Source organism: Poeciliopsis prolifica, unplaced genomic scaffold (genome assembly GCF_027474105.1).
Source record: "Poeciliopsis prolifica strain line A6 unplaced genomic scaffold, Auburn_PproV2 SCAFFOLD002, whole genome shotgun sequence".
In the NCBI taxonomy this organism is placed as follows: Eukaryota; Metazoa; Chordata; class Actinopteri; order Cyprinodontiformes; family Poeciliidae; genus Poeciliopsis; species Poeciliopsis prolifica.
In genome coordinates this window covers 1,567,501-1,587,487 of record NW_026562377.1, presented here as the reverse complement: position 1 = coordinate 1,587,487, position 19,987 = coordinate 1,567,501, and the positions used below count along the sequence as shown (strand labels likewise).

The 19,987-nt window shown below is 39.4% G+C and overlaps 2 protein-coding genes across 2 annotated transcripts in view; one reads left to right on the top strand and one right to left on the bottom strand.

The window, feature by feature from the left end:
* Positions 1-2,538: 2,538 nt before the first annotated feature.
* Positions 2,539-4,722, top strand: sid1 (secreted immunoglobulin domain 1). Its single transcript, XM_055055436.1, has 2 exons — positions 2,539-2,608; positions 3,296-4,722. Exons 1-2 carry the CDS (start codon positions 2,560-2,562, stop codon positions 3,634-3,636), a joined length of 390 nt encoding a protein of 129 aa, XP_054911411.1. The 5' UTR covers positions 2,539-2,559; the 3' UTR covers positions 3,637-4,722.
* A 3,910-nt stretch (positions 4,723-8,632) lies between these two features.
* si:ch73-60h1.1 (calcium/calmodulin-dependent protein kinase type IV) overlaps positions 8,633-19,987 on the bottom strand; it is a 21,765-nt gene continuing 10,410 nt past the window's right edge. Inside the window, exons 6-11 of the mRNA XM_055055188.1 lie at positions 18,532-18,622; positions 17,480-17,554; positions 16,485-16,560; positions 15,365-15,491; positions 14,379-14,531; positions 8,633-13,934 (exon numbers count right to left, since the gene is read on the bottom strand). Of these exons, the coding sequence (XP_054911163.1) occupies positions 13,422-13,934; positions 14,379-14,531; positions 15,365-15,491; positions 16,485-16,560; positions 17,480-17,554; positions 18,532-18,622 (1,035 nt within the window). The 3' untranslated portion in view covers positions 8,633-13,421. The remainder of the gene's footprint in view (positions 13,935-14,378; positions 14,532-15,364; positions 15,492-16,484; positions 16,561-17,479; positions 17,555-18,531; positions 18,623-19,987) is intronic.

Sequence of the window (19,987 nt, the reverse complement as noted above, 5' to 3'; positions counted from 1 at the left end):
ACACACACACACACACTCACCCCTACACACACACACTCACACCCCTACACACACACACACACTCACCCCTACACACACACACACACACACCCCTACACACACACACACACTCACCCCTACACACACACACACACACACACCCCACACACACACTCACACCCCTACACACACACACACTCACACCCCTACACACACACACACACACACCAAGTTGAGCTCCTGTGCTGGAGGCGGAGCTTGTTTCTGCCTCGTGTTCCAGGCTGACCCGTCTGACTGCCACACCCAGCGGACGGAGACCCAGCGGGACAAACGCTCCACAGGTCTCATTCATCTCAAAAACACAAAATCTTATCAAATCATTTTGCTTTAGATTCAAGTGCAAATATCTTACTACTCATCAAATAACACGAAACTAACTTATGAACAGCTTTTCAGCTTGTTTTAAGTAAATAATTCCTCAGTATTGATGAAAAGGTTCTAGTCTCATTAGCAGTTTATCATTTCTAACCTGGTAAAATGTTTTCAGTTCATAATAACGGCTGCAGCAATCAGCACGAAACACTGTTTCCAGTCCCAAACAGGGAATTTAAAACACATTAAAATGATATCTGATGTTTTCAGAGCCATTTCCTCTGTCCAAACAGGAAGCTCTCTGTGTTCAGATGAGGTCAAAGGTGAACTGTAGAGTTTTACTGTTTGGGAAACAAAATAATAAGAATCTCAAGGCTCAGAAGATTCAATATTCTTTCTTCAAAAATAATGCTGCTCTCTAACAACATGATTTAATTTCCTTATAAACTATTTTCATGTTTAATTTTGATCGTTTCCAGATCAGAGAAGCAGGAAAACACAGAAGGAGTTTTTTCCTTTTATCTGATTTTCCTTGTTTTAGTTTTTCAGAGAGCGATCAATTAACATCCATCGTTTGAAGAGTGAACAGCTGATGATCTGTTTTCCTGAAGAATGTTGAATCTGCAGTTGGATGATTTATCTCTGCTGCTCCAACAAATCTTCCACAACCTGCGGATGTTAAGGAGGGATAACAGGAAGGCTCTGATGGAGCCGTGAAGAGGCGTCAGAAACCAGGCGACTCCATGATCAGGTGAGATTCAAAACCCAAAACTTGTCAAGGCAAAAACTGGGAAGAGTTTCAGAAACTTAAATCACACGAGAACTCATACAGGAGGGAAACCCTGCAGCTGTAACCTGCATGAGAAATCCTTCAGACGCAGTTTAACCTGTCACACACACACACACACACACACACACACACACACACACACACACACACACACACACACACACACACACACACACCTACACACACACACACACCTACACACACACACACTCACACACACACACACACACACTCAGGTAGACGGTGTATTGAGTATAACAGAATGACAGCAGGACTCACACAGGATAGAAACCGTTCTCCTGCAAGGTCACCTGAGACACACGGGAAACACCAGACCAGTGTCACATATGTGGGAAAACTAAAGTGACCACAGTAGTTACGTCAATAAGTATAAAAACACAATGGGATATTAGGGCCAGAATAGGAAAGGAAAGTTACATCCATAATGTTAAATTCATGAGATGTGACAGACCGATATAAAAGTAAAGCATAATTGAAGAGTTAACTAATTTCCTCACTTAAGATGGAGGAAATATTTCTGTTGCATTTCATATTTTCCATATTTATAAAAGTAAAAAGGTTCATTTAGAACAGATTCAGCCTTCTTTACTCTGATTCAGTTTAAAATGAGAACATTAAAATATGATTTTTTATTTCAACAGCAAAGAGCAAATGAACTGTAATGAAGGCAGCATTGCGCCCTCTGCTGGACAAATACAGGAAGGACAAAGGAAAGTTTGGATTCTTTAATCACCAAGTGTTTTAAATGTTCAACATTAAAACTCTGAATCTGATGCAACTTCCTGCTTACAGTGTCTAAAACATCAAGACGGAGCTGAAATTTCAAGTTTTATTTCAAATTTAAAAGGAAAAACCTCCATATTATTTTATGTTGTTTGTTTGCAAAGAAAAACTATTTTTATGCTTGTTTATAAATCTTCAATATTAAAACTAAGATGTTCTCAGATTATAAAGTCATAAAAATTTATTGGAAAAAAGCTTTTCAGATATTTGTGAATTAAAATGCCAGAAGTCCTTTAAGGTTTTAATGTTACATTTTCAGGTTCAGGTTGATTGAAATCCTTGAAAGTATCAGCGGTCAAACTTTTCTCTCTGTTTGAAGTTAAATTAGATAAACATTTATTTTTTGTTAGAATTATTTTTATTTGCTAAATGCCAGAAGCAAAAATATTTTCATAATTCTCTTCAAATTAACGTGAATCAGTTTAGTTGATGACTTTTCCTCGTTTGGTGATTAAATTAACTGCAGTTTAAACAGGTGTTTCAGTAAAACAGTAAACATCAGGAAATCCTGAGCAAAGTTTGTCTGAAAACAGCAGCTGGATAATAATGGTCAGCAGTTTCATGTAAACATCTGCTGTTCATAAGGAAACGCATCGGCTTCCTCTCTCAGTCCGATGAAGATGAGGCGTCTGCAGGTCGTCGTCTTCCTCCTCGCTCTCAGCGGTGAGTCCCACTTCAATCCACTCAGATTATTCTTATTTATTGTTGTTATTTCAGTGCAGAAGCTCTCAATAGAAAACTTTAAAATATTATAGTTTTTCACACAGAATCTTTATGGACCAATAACAAAAAAGAAAAAATGTTTTTGAATATCTGACAGTTTGTAGCACAAGTTACTAAGTTACTAATTATTACTGCCAGCTTTAATAATAAGTAAGTTAATTTAGCAAGACTGAAATGTAAAGAGGAGTTAGTCAAATAATAATATAATGCATGTCAGACTAACAAATGTTCTCTTTTATTTTCTTCTGTTTGAAAATTTGTTCAACCTTTACTTGCTGCCTCTGATAAAAAACGAACACAATACTTTTTATTTATTTAGCCTCATAAGGAAAGAAATTATCTAATGTTCTTTATTTTTCTTTTTTTATCTTAATTCTTTCTCACATGTTTTCCGATTAAATTTTTTGATAATCATTCATTTTATATCATTTTTATTTGTTTTTTTATTTCTCTATAGTTTAACATTTTGTTAAAAACTTCATTTCTTTCACTTTTGTAACTGGATCTTTTCTCTGTTGTATTTTTTTATGTTTTTATCTTGATTATGTCTCATATATGGTGTTTTCTGTTTTTATTTGTGGTCAGTTTGTTCAGCAGTGAATCAGCCTCAGTGTTTCTGTTCTTCAGGTTTCCGGGTCGCCTCCCTGCCCGCCGTCCTGGTGGGACTCGGGGAGGATGCCACGCTGCACTGCCCCCTGCTGGACGGCTCCAACGGAACCGGCGACTCGGCAGACCCGGCCACCCTAAGCTGGTACCGGAAGGCGACGGGCCGCGGGCCGACGCTGCTGCTGAGCCTCAGCCCCGCTAACGGCTCCGCTGTCCGGTACGGCGACGGCGTCAACCCACAGAAAGTGACCGCCGCCGCTAACGGGTCGCTGGTGCTGCGCAGGTCCGAACGGAGCGACTCGGCTGTTTATTACTGCGGCGTCAGTCATGGTTCCGAGCAGAACAAGAACCCGACGCCGTAGAACCGCAGAGAGAACCAAAACTCTGGGCTCATCGGTTCTGGCACGGATGATTGGAGTCCAGGAGCAACACGTTTCCATGGCGACCAGACGACTATATTAACATTAACCAGACATGCTAACATTAACCAGACATGCTAACATTAACCAGACATGCTAACATTAACCAAACATTAACCAGACATGCTAACATTAACCAAACATTAACCAGACATGCTAACATTAATCAGACATGCTAACATTAACCAAACATTAACCAGACATGCTAACATTAATCAGACATGCTAACATTAACCAGACATGCTAACATTAACCAGACATTAACCAGACATGCTAACATTAATCAGACATGCTAACATTAACCAGACATGCTAACATTAACCAGACATGCTAACATTAACCAAAAATGCTAACATTAACCAGACATGCTAACATTAACCAAACATGCTAACATTAACCAGACATTAACTAGACATGCTAACATTAATCAGACATGCTAACATTAACCAGACATTAACCAGACATGCTAACATTAATCAGACATGCTAACATTAACCAGACATGCTAACATTAACCAGACATGCTAACATTAACCAAACATTAACCAGACATGCTAACATTAACCAAACATTAACCAGACATGCTAACATTAACCAAACATGCTAACATTAACCAAACATTAACCAGACATGCTAACATTAACCAAACATTAACCAGACATGCTAACATTAACCAAACATTAATCAGACATGCTAACATTAATCAGACATAATAACATTAACCAGACATGCTAACATTAGCCAGACATGCTAACATTAATCAGACATGCTAACATTAACCAGACATGCTAACATTAACTAGACATGCTAACATTAGCCAAACATGCTAACATTAACCAGAAATGTTTTTTTATGGGTGAAGGATGTTTTTTTTTTCTCACTGCTTGTTTTACTTTACAAAATTATGGGATGTATTTGGTGGAGGAAGCCTCCTGTTTGATAAATTTATTCCTGAATCTTGAAATAAAAATCACTTCACTGTTTATGACCCTGATTCATAACAAATGTTAATAATAAATGTATTTACACATTTTTTGTTCTCATAATTTCTTCTTAAAGTCTCATGTCCAAATAAAATAAATGTGTGAGTTTTTCCACTAGTAGAACAGATTAAATTAATGGTTTGATGTATTATTTAAACTTGATCTTTAGTAATTAAAGATTACTAATCAAGCACAAACATGGAAACGCTAAAATCTGTAGTTTATTTTACCAAAACGCTCATGAAGGAGTTATGATGAAATCTGAGAAACAGCTGAGGGAAAGTTGATTATGTTGGATTGTGGACATAAAACTATTTGAGTTCATTAATCTGGATGTGAAAAGATGGATATTAACTTACATTTTTGAGTGCTTTGACAAAAGGAGAGGTTCTGCATTGTATTTGCACACAGTTGGAATCTCAAGAATCTTGGCTTTCCAATGATGTGAGAAACGTAAAATCAATCTGGAGAGACTCAGACACAGAAAGTGATTAGAAAAGTTTATTGACAGCATAAATTAAGTCCTTGGCGCTCCGGCTGAGGACATCGGGCTGAGATTGCGATAAACTTGGATTAGCATTCCCGATGCTGATTCCCGATCCTGGTGGTGGAGGTCGGTGAACAAGGTTTGCCTGGAGAGCCAGGACAGTGGAGGTGGAAACTAAACAAGCAGAGAAAGTAAAGCTCTCTGTTTGCTCTGATCCCATCTCCGCTCTGAGGACAGCTCAAGCTTTCATGTGTCATACGTACATTTTCTAAAGTGTTCCTGACAGTTTAACAGAAAACCCATTTTATTTTTGTTTCTCTCAGTCGAATCGACATGAGTGAGAAAATTTCCTGTTTTTCTCTCTGCACCAACCGACAGAACCAACGGAACCAACGGCCCATCTGATCCCAGAGCGGGCCGTCTCCTCTGAGACCGCCCAGGTTCTGCTCCAGCGCTCTGACGGGTCGGTTTCCCAGAACCAGACGATCCTGACCTCACTGAGGAGCGGCACGCAGCGTGTCCACGCCAACAGGCTTCTCAGGTAAAACATCAATATTTAACGACATGCAGAAAACTAGAAGATTTTTTTCTTATTGGATAAAAACATTCTCTGTAATATCCATATTCATTTTAAATTAACCTTTAATTAATGAGGTTTATTCATAAACTCAGGATAAAACTTGAGTTTATTCATTATGAATTAAGACAATAACTTGGTTTAATGCACAAAGTTACTGAAAGGAAAAATATGTTTATTATGTTTTTATTTTGTGTCTAAGATATGGAGCCTGTATTTTTCTTTATTAACTTTGGTAAAAATATTCATATCTGTTCCAAATTACTGTTGGCTGGTTTAATTGTTTTTTAAATAGTTTTGAAAGATGTTCTTAGGTAATTTTATTCAACTAGATATTATTTACACTTTTACCGATCAGTCCGGTCCCAGTAACCTGGATGGGAAAATGTTTTATTTTCATTTGACAGATTTTTGAATGTGTTCAGAAAACACTGAGCTGCTTCTCATCCTTACAGATGAAACATATCAAGTTCATATTGAGTTCTGAAGTTTACACAGATAGTTTTGTCTAATTCCTCACTTTTTTTTTTTTTACACAAGTCCTTGTGTAAAAAAAAGACCAATTCATGTGTTTTAGTTCACTTGAAATAAATTCAAACTCATAAATAACTTTTCACCAAGACATAGGAGAATGAATATTCCTTAATATTGATGAAAAGCATAAAAATATTTATGCTTTCAATCTACAGTAAAACTATTTTATTTTCTGTAGTTTTAACTGATAAATTTCCTCCAAACAACCAAAATTAGCTTCTGAAGTATTTATGAAGTATTTATGGATTAGGAACACTGAAGAAACACAAAATCCTACCAGGTAATTTTGGTCAAGTTTCTAATGAAAATTTCTTAGTACAGTTGATTAAGACAAAACTAACAATAAACAGGAGAATGTTTAAGTAAATAATTCCTTGATGTTGATGAAAAATATCTAGTTCCATTGGCAGATAATTTCACTTGTAAAATGGGAAAAATGTCTTGTTTTAAGGGAAATAATTGATTTAAAACAAGTTCATAAATTTAACTAAAATGTCACTTATAAGTCAGTTTTTCCTTCAAGTGTATTAAGATATTTACACCAGAAACTAGACCAACAATATTTGGGAAATGTTTGTTTTTGCAGTGAACAAGGCTGGAAATGACATCCATCCTGTTTATTTGTCAGATTTTATGCTGATGACAGAGTTGTTATACACTTTTGTCTGTTGTTAAAAAGTAAGACATTTTTCCCATGTTATAAGTTGCTTGAAAGTTATTTTGTCTTATTTCAAGTGTACTAAGATATTTTCACTAAAAACTATTCCAAAGTTCATTGGTGAAGTTTGGTGTTTTTGCAGTGAAGGAGGTTGGACATGGATCGCTGCTGATGTGGATCTGAATCCTCATTGATCTTCAGGATGAAGGTTCTCATCGTCTTGCTTCTCGGGTGAGGATCCGCAGGTCGACGAGGTTCTGCTGGGTTCAGCCTGTGGAATAATCCTCTGCCTCCTGGTTCTGCAGGTGCTGGTCGGTCCAGTCAGAACCTGGCCGGCGCTCGGTCCGGTTCTCCATGGTGTTCAGCGATGGAACTCACCTGCTGGTCGACGTCCGGAGAGAAACGACGCATTTCCTTCCTCTGAGAAACACAACAGCAGGTACGCAAACCAATAACACAGAAATATTATTTTAATTAGTTTCCAATTCATGTGTCTTAGTTCACTTGAAATAAGTTCAAACTCAAAAATAACTTTTCACCAAGACATAGGAGAATGAATATTCCTTAATATTGATGAAAAGCAAAAGATCGACTGGCAAACATTTACATTTTGCAAAATATTTATCCACTTTAATTGTGAAATAACTTGAACTGGAACTGAACTTAATGCTAATTATTGAAATATTGTCTTTCAGTACATAACCTAGAATCTGCTCTAGGCGTTCCTCAGGGTTCAGCGCTTGGCAGCAGTTTATAACCAGAGTGACAAATTAATGATTTCTTTGAGTATATAGTCCAATAAAATCCTCACAGTAATGATTGCTAATTAGAAAAGCAGTGGGCCAAGTATTGGACCTTGAGGAACACCTTCAGCAGCAGATTGTAGTTCGTTTGGTTGATGTTTCTCCATTTTCTCAGACTATTTTGTTGAAAACTGTTTAAAACGAGCTCCGCTCACGTCTTCAGGTCCGTCCATTCAGATTTTAACGTCCAAACGTTCCTCAGAGGATCCAGAGTCGCCTCGCCTGCTGCTGTGCCTCCTGCAGGGACTGACCTCGTCCAGCCAGCAGGTCCTCTGGTGGATCGATGACACGCCGGTGACATCAGCAGGTGCCAAGGGGCCGTGGATGAAGTCAGATCGGGGCTACAGCGCCACCTCAGTGTGGGAGGTGTCAGCTGCAGCCTGGAAGCCCTGGTCTTCCTACTGGTGTGGAACGATCCAAAATGGCGGCGTTTATAGACAGAGAGTCTGCTCAGAGGACTGACTGCTGCTGTCTCCTTAAATCTGAAATTATTAACTGTGTGGATTAGATGATAGATTCAACATAAAGTGCAGTTTTAAGTTTTTACTTATCAGGAAATAATAAAAATGATCTGTTTTTTACCAAGTTTTGAACTAATTTCAGCAGCAAAAACACAGAAAATCACAGAGAAACCCCAAAGTTTCCAAATCCAGGGACTTAAAACGATCCCCAATCGATCCCCATACTTCCACCACCGTGCATAACAGCTGCTATGTGTGCTGAAATGCTGCGTTTGGGTTTCTATAAAGATGCCAATGACTCATCTGAAATGCAGATCTTGTTTTGCTCTGACTGTATATAATGTCATGGGAAAGAACAGCAATAATAATTTGTTTTGGATGTGAATAAACTGAACTGAAGGTGTTTGACTGAAGGAAGAACCCGAGAAGCAAAGAGGTGATTTCTATTAGCTAATCTTTACTTTTACACCTGAAACATCCTGCAGGATTCAAACCTTCTGCTCCTATTATTTCATCTGATATGACCAACAGAAGGTAAATAATACATGCAGAACAGCCACTTATATGTGTGTCATTCTTCAGATTTGAAAAGAAATGTACATTTTACTCATCAAACACAAAACAAACAGTGTTTACAGTTTAGCCCAGTTTGGTCGATAGAAGCAAAAATATTCATGTTTTTACAGAAGAGTATAGATGTTGGTCTAATATACAGTAACATGCTTTGACTGGGTTTGGTTTACACACACAGACGTACCTGTGCAGGTGTTCAGGTTCATGCAGCCGTGACACAAACAGGTTCTGTTCTCAGCAGGAGGTTTAAAGAGGAACCGAACCGAAAACGTCCAACTTTACGACCTGAAGCTGTTCAGGAGGTCAAACTGTGACTGAAACGTGAAATAAAAACATCTTCATCAGAGCAGCCAGAGAACACTGATCCCGTCAGACGATGCAGTTCAGACGTTTTCAGATCAGATTTTCCAGCTCAGAATCTCAGACTCAGGACTGTCTTCTCAGTCCTGAGTCTGTAGCTGCTGCCTTTCACAGAAACTTCCTGTTTTTTCTCATATGTTGACGACTGTTTGATCATTTTATTCTTTACACCGAAGCTTAAAATAAAACATTTTTATCGCCTCTGGGCAAATGTGAGTGTGGAGGTTTGGTTCCTCTTTAAATAAGAAGTTTGTCCTTTGATAGCAGGTTTATATACGGTAGCTGAGACAGAATCAAAAACAATAATCTGAATAAAAAGTAAAAGATATTTTCCATTGGGAGTCGTCTTTCAGTAGGATAACAGCCAAGGCTTCATGAAGAGGGAACTGCTGCCGCTTCTATGAGCGAAAAACTGCATACGGGTCATCCAATTGGAAGACAGCTCGTCCTCTTGACCAATCAGATTGCAGCAGCTGTACTGGTTTCATGGATCATGAGGTGCCAAACAAACATGTCTGCCGGGTGCAGAACAAAACGAAGCATCTAGAGCTTCAAAACATCCCTCACATTCACACGAGCAGCGCCGATTAATACTGTCTATAATACATAATCAGACATTATTGGATTATTGAGTGATAAGCAGTTATTCCCAGTTAGCTGAAGCTGAGGTTGAGGTGGTGAAATCAATATGCCAGTTCTCTGCATGTTCTCATCTTGTTTTGTCTTTTCAGGTGAGGCTGCATTTCAGAAAGAGGAGGAAGCACAAATGATGGCCGTTTGTTTGTTTGCGTCCTTGTGAGTAAACACTTTATTACAAATAAAGTGAGCTTTAAATATTCTGCTTTTGGTGAAGAATAATCAAGTCCATGTTTTTATACTAGAGCAAATTTAAGATGGTCAAGGTAGTGAAAACTAAGGTGGAATCACCCAATCAGAAGCTGCAATTAAAACCAATTTCAGTAAAATGTTATGTTTATACAATATTTTTATGCTTGGTGTCACATTAGAGTAAATCAATTCAAAAGAACATGCCAATGCATCTAATGTCTGACACTTACAGATACTGTTTCCCAACCATCCTTGGCATGCTAGATGCTAGCCTATCTGAGGCTCATGCTAACCTATCTGTGCTAACAGCCAACAGAGGAAGCAGGTAATCCAGTACGTGACCAGATGAGACATGCTAGTCCCCGCTCAGTTACCATCGTTAATCAGATCAGGAGCTAGCATCACAATGACTATAGCCAACATCATGTAGCTACTGCTAATGTTCTTCATTTTGAGACCTCAGTTATGGTTGCCACCAAAGTAAAGACCTGCATGCACAGAGGAATGTGTTCCCCCTCAACCTGGCTGCTGCCCTAAATCTTCAACCAGGACTTTGATTTGCTGCCACCACAATAATAAACCTCCAGAAATGCATGTAGTTTGAATCTGATGACCTAAGAAATATGATTGGATATTTTGATAAGATATTTTGTCACGTTCATCATATAACCTTTTTAAATATAACTGTCCATGATATGATAGCTGTCATGCTAATTTTAGCCTTCTTCCACTCAGTGAATCCTACAACTTTTTAAAGTTGCATTCAACATGTAACTTTTTTATAAAACTGTTTAGCTTGTAACTAAAAAACATTTTAGCTAGAAAACAGTTTAGCTAAAGTCGCGTCCAGCCTTCACACAGACGCTGACGTTAGCTAAGCATAGATGCTAAAGTACTAGTGTTAGCTACAATGCTAACGTTAGATAAACCTGCTGTGACCCCACTGAAGGACGCTCACATGGTGACGTTTGGACTGTCTGAGCCACCGTACATGACAAAGCGCAGTTTCAGGTCAGTCCGTCTCTCATTGTCTTTCTGCGTGGATTTGTTTTTCTCTGGAAGCCCCTGTACAAAACGAGGTAGAGCGTGTGGTTTCAGATCCGATGAAATGGTTTGATTTTCAGCAAACATTACATTTGTGTTTTTTCTGGGTGAAGTTTTGAATCCTGACCGTGTCTGTGCTCACGCTGAGCATAAAGATGTCAGTAATTAGTGGTCTAAAACCGAACTAACTAAACTAGTATGTACAGTGCAAACAGGAGCATCATGTCGCTGATAAGTGTAAACAACACGTTTTACGAAGCTCACAAACACGATTCACCTACAAACTGGAGCTACACGATCAGGTCATGCAGCCGCAGAGCCGAGTCTGCAGGCGTCTTCAGTAAACAGTAGAAACATTTAGAAAACAAACGTTGCGCTTTTTCTTCTTTCTACATAAAGTCTGAATGCGCATGCGCAAGTTGAAGAAGCTGGAAAACTCCAGAAATCCAGAAGCTTCTTGTTCCTCCATGTTCATGAGATACAATCAGTCCGCCATGTTGAGACGGGACAGGAAGCGGAAGAGGAAGCGGAAGAGGAAGGAGAATAACTCGGTCTGTAGAGTTCAATGTTTTAAGGAAACGAGATTAACCGTTTATCTGAGATGTTGGTGATCAGCTGAGAGCGAAGGAGGAAATTATTCCTGTTTTTAGTTTAGTTTTATTGTCTTCGATATTATAATTTGGTCTCTTTTTCTAAGCTAAACACTTAAAAGTTTCAACCGTCAATCCGTCACCATGGCGACAGCCCGGCTTCTTCTTCCTATGTTTAATGGTGGTGGCGACGGTCCTTTACCGCCACCTACTGACCGGGAGTGTCAGGAAAAAACAATCTGATGCTATAAAATCAGTTTAATAATTCAACTAAATTCTCTTTAGTAAAAACAGCTTTAAAAAGCAATTTAGCTTCCATTAAAATATTTTATTTCCTTAGCAACCATTCCCGTCTAACAGGCGAACAGACGGTTTACAGGTTGCATCGTCTCGTCATCGGCAGGAAAGTTGACAAACTCTTAATGGTTCCAACATTTGGAGCAGAAATGTCAATTTCTTCATTTTTCAAACAACAAGCCCTAAAGCCAAAGGTACGCATCCATTATGACTTTGCTTTTATGATTTACTGGTTTTCTGGTAAAGTTAGTGGAGTTGGTTAAAACTGATGGTTTTGAAGCGTTCAATGGAAGCTTGCACCATTTCTGACGTGTTTTTGGGATTATTAACTTAAATGTGTCTCAGTTTTTGGTGAAACAAGGTGAGGCTCAGTAACTTCTATATTATTAATAAATCCGCTTTATGAACTCTACTGTGTAATTGTTTCATTCAAAATGACATAAAATATACTGTTATTATAATACATCATCAAATATGTACATTTCTCCATGAAATAAAGCTAAATAAATATATGTTTATATTTATTTTGTCAATTTCAAATTTATTTACTTAACAAAATAAAAGCCCATCAATAAATAAATAACCTATGATTAACAAAATAATTTTTCTTTTATTTCATTCATCTGTTTGATACAGTATTTATACATTTTTACTAATTTTTAATTGTAACAATTTAATTTATTAAATTGTAAATAAAACATTCATTAATATATTTTATAACATGAGTGTATGGAAATGTTTTAATTAAAAAGAAAATTAGTTTAACCTCAGTAACTGGTTTGATTTCAGGTTTTTGGGACTTATTGATTCATAATTTTGTTTTGTAGCTCAAACCTGAACTGACCGATAGTTTAATGCGTCACGTTGAGTTAAACCAGATAAAATTGTGTATTTTTGCCTCCAGCTCTCAACTGAACACATTCAGCAGAGTAAAAACATCAAAATTGATCTAAATCAGCCGAGAAATGCTGAACGTAAAATAGCCATAAACTGAAGACGGTTGAGTTAGTTAACGTTTCCAAACCCGTGGTCCTGCAGCCGGAGAACGGTACAATCAGACGAGCAAAGTGGAAGTTGTTCTTAAATCAGATCCAAACTCTCTGGACGTTAACAGGAAGAGCCAGAGAACTGAAATCCAGAGCCCTGCTGTCTGTTTACATGAACGTTTTACAGGAAAATATATTCTGAAACCCTTTTTATGTCGCCCAGATCTTCAATCTGAGCCGGAAAGTGTGAAAAAAAGCTCAACCTCCATTTTGTCCTGATCTCCAGGTTTACATTCATTCAGGATCCTCCACAAAAAGCCTTATTTATGCTCAAACATGCACCCAGTCATGTTTCATATTAGCTCTTTTGGCTCCTTTCGGTCCCCAAACCAACCATTGGCGTTAGCTCTGCTGTTAGCTAGCAGCCAAGCAGCCCAGTGAGGCGTTTAAATTTACACAAACGTTAGTTGGTTTGTCCCAGATCACCAACTGGGATGTTAATAAAAAAAGGACTGGAAGGCGCAGCTGTTGGGCTTGTTGTGAAGCGTTCACTGGCAGGGGGCGGCCTTGGCGCCAGGCTCCGCCCCCGGCGTGAAGCCGTTGCTGAGGTTGTTGGGGCTGGAAGGCGAGCCCAGCGGCGGCGTGGCCTCGCCTCGGTGGACCGACTCGATGACGGAGCAGCTCTTCTGCGGCAGCCGGGGTTGGACCAGCATCGACTTGGGGATAACCGACGCTTGGCGGAGGCCGTCGGCGCGCAGCGGCGGTCTGACGAGGGTGGGGCCTGAGGGCGGAGCTTCAGAGCTGGGGGGGTTAGGGCTACGAGGAGGGGAGGGGCTGGCTGCGCTCTGATTGGCCGGCGTGGGCTCGTCGTTTTGGGGAACCTGCTGGTCTGGGGGCGGGGCCTCTTTTTCCTCGGGGGCGGAGCCTGCTGTCTCGAGAGGCGGGTCTTGCTGCATGCTGCTCTGCCTGGAAGTCCCTGAGCCAGGCATCTCGCAGCTGTCGGTGCGACGTCGGGATCCTTCGTGCATCCTGCTGGTGGCCACAACAGCCTTCATGGCAGCCTGGACGGAAACGCAGCGTGACGCATTATTAAACGCAACATGCAGCACGATTTCCCCAGAAAACATGCTGAACCCGGAGACAGGAGCCCTGAGGCAGCAGCACACCAGGGTTTGAGCTACAAAATATGTAAAGTTACATTAATTCAGAGGAGCACAAGCAGGCATCATAGTTAGCATGTGAAGCTAGTTTAAAACCTGCATAAGAACTATTTAAAATAAAGTCTGGTGGCTCGCCAGTACCATCAATATCAGTTTTTCCTGCTTTCATTTCACATTTTCAGTTTATTTACTGCCTGTTCTTTAGAAGATATATTGTGTTTGTTTATCTCTCTTTAAAAATCAGTTCCTAGGCCCCAGTGGGATTTAACTTTGTAAATATATAAAGAGTTTTAAAACACTTAAAGGGTTTTAAAGCCATTAAACCACAGAATGAACTTTGTTCACCTTAAGTTTGCGCCTGGCGTTGAACTCCTGCAGTTTCCTCTGAGTCGTGTCCATGTGGGAGAAGCGGGCGGCTTTGCCCAGAACCCAGGGATGCTGCAGGGCCTCCCGGACGCTCAGGCGCTTGTGAGGGTCCAGAACGATCAGCTTACTGACCTGCAGGGAAAACAGCAGCAGATTCTCAAAGGAAAAGCTCAAACTTTCAGTAAAGAACAGGAAACAAAACCCAGCAACACATTTCATCTTCATCTGGATGCACACAGCAGGCAGGAGTTAAACTGTGCTGCCCCCTAGTGGACATGGCAGGATTTGTTTTTCAGTTACGTCATGCAGCATCTTTAGTACTGAAAGTTTTCTTCTCCAATCAAAACTGATATCTTGTTTGATATTAGCAGTTTTGATTTTATATTTTTCAGTCTGAATGCTTAAAAGCGGTTTTCATGTTCATGATTCAGTTAATAGATCGATTTTAGATCAGGAATGTAGAAATATGTTTCTCTTTAATATGTACACTGCAAAAACACAAAATGTTGCCAAGTATTTTTAATCTAATCTCTTGTTCAAATGTATTGAAATGAGACAAAACTCACAAGATTTTAGCCAGAAATATGAGTTTGTTTTAAGTCAATAAATCTGCCTGTGAAACTAGTCATTTTTAAAAAATCAATATAAAACAATTATTGAGTTATGAACCTCCTATCTTGTTGAACAGTTTGTTGTTAATTAAGTTTTGTCTTATTTTAAGTTTTTAAAGATATTTGAACTAGAAATTAGATTGAAAATCCTTGGTAATATTTTGTGTTTTTGCAGTGTAATTTTAGACATCTGTTATCTTTATAACTGCACACCAAACAGAACAAATTGCTCATTTATTGCGAGCGAATGCAAAAGAATAAAGATTTTCCAACTTGTGGCCACTAGGGGGCTCTATAAAAAGAGTCCTCAAAGACTTTAAAATTCAGTTTTGTTGGAAAAGGTGAGGAACTGACCAGGTCCTTGGCGTTGAGGGAAACTTCGTCCCACCAGGGAGACACAAACTCGTAGTCGCAGTTCAGGATGCGGCTGTACATGTACTGGTCGCCTCGCGGGTCAAAGAACGGCTCGAAGCCGCAGAGTCTGGAGGACAGGAAGCAGAACGTTAGAGCTGACTGGACGAGGACAGGAAGTGGAACTTTAGAGCTGATTGGACGCCTCCACCAGCCGACACACAGAGTGAAAACTACCTGGATTATCGAGCTGCTTATTATAAACTACTGGATTATATTATTATATTTTCACCATTCATTTATAAAAATGACTTAATATTTAATTACTAAGCTTCATGAAGTTTGTTTAACTATTTAACTTGGAGCTAAATATTTAGCAAAATATGCATTTAGCTCTAACATGAGTTTTTAAAGGAGTTTGGAAAACCCAGCTTTTATTTTGATAGTCCAATATAGGTAAGGCAATTTGCATATTAGCTAAATATTTATCTTAGAGTTAAATATGAAGTGTCAAAATATATATTTCTGTCACTTTATAAATATTAGTTTGATAACCTAATATTTAGTTTGTTAATTAAATATGTAGTTTCAAATGGTGATATTTAAAAATGTCTAAACATAGTGATGATTTAAAAATAATCCTCTAAATGTTTTTCTATGATGATAAAATAGATTACTGTTTGATTTTTTAACTTTAAAAACGGATTATTCTGTAGATTATAACCACAATTTATTCATGGAAAATTTAACCAGTCATATATTTTTGTTGAGCTCAAATGGACTAAACTATTAATTTATTCTGTGGTTTTTCACGTCGTTGTGCCAAAAACATTCAGTCCAAATGCATTAAAAAGTAACAACACACTGGTGGGAAGGGGAAGTTACCAACTTAGAAAGGATGTTTGACTCCATGTCAACATGAACGTCTGGATGTAAATTTTGACCGACGGTCCCTGAATGCATCATCAGGCTCCATTAGAACCGACTTAATGTCTCTGAACAGACATGGAGAACATGTCCCGGTTCACACTGGTGAGTGTGTGTGTGTGTGTGTGTGTGTGTGTGTGTGTGTGTGTGTGTGTGTGTGTGTGTGTGTGTGTGTGTGTGTGTGTGTGTGACTCACAGGATGTACAGGATGACGCCCACTGACCACATGTCCACCTCGGGGCCGTAGGCATTTCCCCGCAGGATCTCTGGAGCTGCAGGCAGAGGGAGCGGTTAGCGGCTAACAGTTAGCGGTTAGCAGTTAGCGTCCAGATGGCCGACAGACGCTCCTGCCAAGAGGTCTGAGAAATCCCACAGAGCAGCGAACGCATCGCCGCCCACCTGCACATGACAGCCAGGTGAAGCAGCTCCACACAGACTGATGGTGTTATGATCTACACCTGGAGAGTCCAAACCTTTTCCAACAAATCGTCAGATACACATCCAAGAAAACAAAACATTTTTAAAAAATAAGATTTTTTCTGCTCAACAATAAACTGAGCATGAAATATTTTTCTACATGGTCAGATTTTATTAATGCAATATGATCCCAAAAAGACACACACACACACACACACACACACACACACACACACACACACACACACACACACACACACACACACACACACACACACACACACACCTACTAATATGTTGAACTAGTAAAAATATGTTGACTTTGCAAATAAAAATAAAAAGTATCTGTTCATGAAATTATTAAAACGTATTTGGTAAAAAGTCTATTGAAGAACCGAGTAACTGATCAAGTGATCAATCATTTAATATTCAAAAATTATATCATCAGGCTGATCAAAATCTAAATGTGCAAGTTTTGGTATTTCAAGGACTAAAATGACAATAATTAAAATATGTAAGGAAATATAATAAAAATGGAGAAAGAAAATGTTTCTAAATCAGTTTTTCAATAAAAAGCTTCTGAAGCTGCAGGTCTGAGTCTGTCTGGTGAGTTTCTGATTAAAACATGTTGGTTTTTCATTCAGGGGCAGAAAATTCACTCAAATAAGAGTCAAAACAGTTGATTCAGAGTTTGGACTGATCCAACATGGCCTCCTGCAAACCTTCAAACTCTGACATCATTTCTCCCGTCATGGACTCGACCCGTTTACTCACCGCAGTAACCCGGAGTCCCGCACACCGTCTTCATGGTCACCTGGTCGTCGATGATTTTGGAAAGGCCGAAGTCGGCTGTGGGAAAGGAAAACATTTGGACCGAGTCACACGAACACGTTCTGTAAAAGTTGAATCCAGTTTCTATTTTGGGCTGTGAGGAGAATGTGTTTCTCTGCAGGGGGCAGCGGAGCGGCGTCTGGCGGCCAGCCTCGGCTCCTCAGGCTGCAGCGCGGCAACATGTTCATTATTTTACAGCTTCACTGAGAGCGGCGTCTATTTTTAGAAAGCAGAGCAAACCCTGTCGCTACATAATAAGCTGCTAGTTTGGATTTTACCTCATTATGATTTAATTTGATCTCCATAGCAGCAGGATTTCTGCAGCCGCCACATAACGTTAACATACATTTTAAATGTTTTTATCTAAAATCACAACATCCCTCATTAACCCCGGGTTTTACTACGGTTTCCGTTTGTTAGAGTCGATAAAAACGGCCGGCGTTCTCCAGGGCGCCGTCCTTGGATCACTTCTTTCTCTTAAATAATTACTGCATCATTTCACAACATCCGTCTTTATGCTGATGACGTGGTTCTCTATGCGCATGTTGACTGTCGCTAACAAAATTTACTGGACGATAAATTTTAGTTCTTGCGATAAACGATAATATTGCTGTTTCAATTTAATTGCGGACCTATCGGCTCTAAACATTTGTTTTCCCACAAACATTCACACACACAAATAAAAGTTTTCTCTATTTCCTCTCATCCTGGTTTTATAAATAATTGTTTTTAGTTCGATAAAATGTAGTTTTCATGTAGATTTTCTAAAGTTAACATTTAAATGCTGCTTCCTAATAAAGTGCCAGGATGTGACATTTAAAGTTTATTTTCCTCAAAACGTCCCAGAAAACGACAAACATCTCTATAATTACAGCAGTAACTTAGAGCCGGTCGTTCATTCTGCTTCGTTTGACACTTTAACCTTTTAACCTGCTGCTGCTTTTTGACATGTAGGTCAGTGTTTCCCAGCTGACGCTCGGTGTGTGTGTTGTTACCGATCTTCAGCGGCGCGTCCAGCGACAGGTCGGCGTACAGCAGGTTCTCCGGCTTCAGGTCGCGATGGACGACCCCGTTACCGTGCAAATACTGAAACACACAGAGACGCATCTTCAGAGCGGCAGCAGCACGACGTCTGGGTTTCTGGGAGGAAGCAACGTTTGGATCCAGCCTGAAGGTTCAGAGACGTTCAGGTAAACAGCTGCCACACCTGGACGCCTTTCTGTGTCTGAGGACTAAAGACAGCAGCTGCTAACATTTTACCTGCTCAGGTATCCGGATGATTTACTCTAAATGATTCCTGCAAATCCTTATTTTAGTGATTATTTCTAACCTGGGTCACATTTATGGCTGTTTTCGGTTTCTGGTCGACATTTTATGTTTATTTCAAGGGGATTTATTTATTATTCTAAATTCACATTTAACATAATAATACATTTTCATACTTTTATTTCGTTTCTGCTGCTTCTGAAAGCAGCTGCAGCATTAAAAGCCCAGCCCGTTACCTAGCAACACCAGCTGAGCTCCAGCACATTTGGTCAGCTGTATTCGCTGTACAATGGCTGCAGGAAAAGACAAGAGTTTTGTTTTCTCCTTGTCTCCCAGAAGCCAGTCTCTGCGATCTTGTTGGTTGTGCAGGAGGCTCTGCTTTTGCTTTTCAAAGATGTGCTGTTTTATAATTGCGTTTACATTTTGTTCTTGGACGTGTTTGTTTTTAGCTGAGAGCTCAGCTGCTCATCATTTATTTTAAATGATTTTTCTCCAGTAATTATTTTTTCTGGTTCGGGTTCCTTGTCTGTCTGAAATTTGGCTGCTGGTTCTGGAAACAGACCCAGGATTATGGACCGAGCCGCGGTGGTTTCTGGGTCTCTCATTGATGGTTTTCATTGTGAGTCATTCCTGCTTTTCAACAGAAAATGTTTTATTTTTCTGTAAATGCAATTCAAAATGTCTTAAAACTCCTCAAGACTAAACTTCACCAAATTCTCCTTTTTTATGTCTAATTACGTTTCCGGCCAGCTGACAATTAACCTAATTAGATGTGGGAGGTTTATTTAGTTAATATTCTCTTGATTCTGTCCTCATTTTTTACAATATGCTGCAGGCATCAAATGCGAGGCGACATCAAAAGAAAATTTCCATGAATCTAATTAATTTTTCTCGACCCAGATGGATAAAAGTCATCGCCTGCATGTTGGAAAGCGGCTATAAAAAGATGCTGTTGTGTTTCTTTCACTGCAGATTAGCGCCACACTCACAACAAACATAACGGCAGAGTAATCCCAACACACACACACACACACACACACACACACACACACACACACACACACACACACACACACACACACACACACACACACACACACACACACACACACACACACAACGACACGACAAGCATGCACACGCAAAAACATACATGCATAAAGAGGCGTATGTTTGGTAAATGTA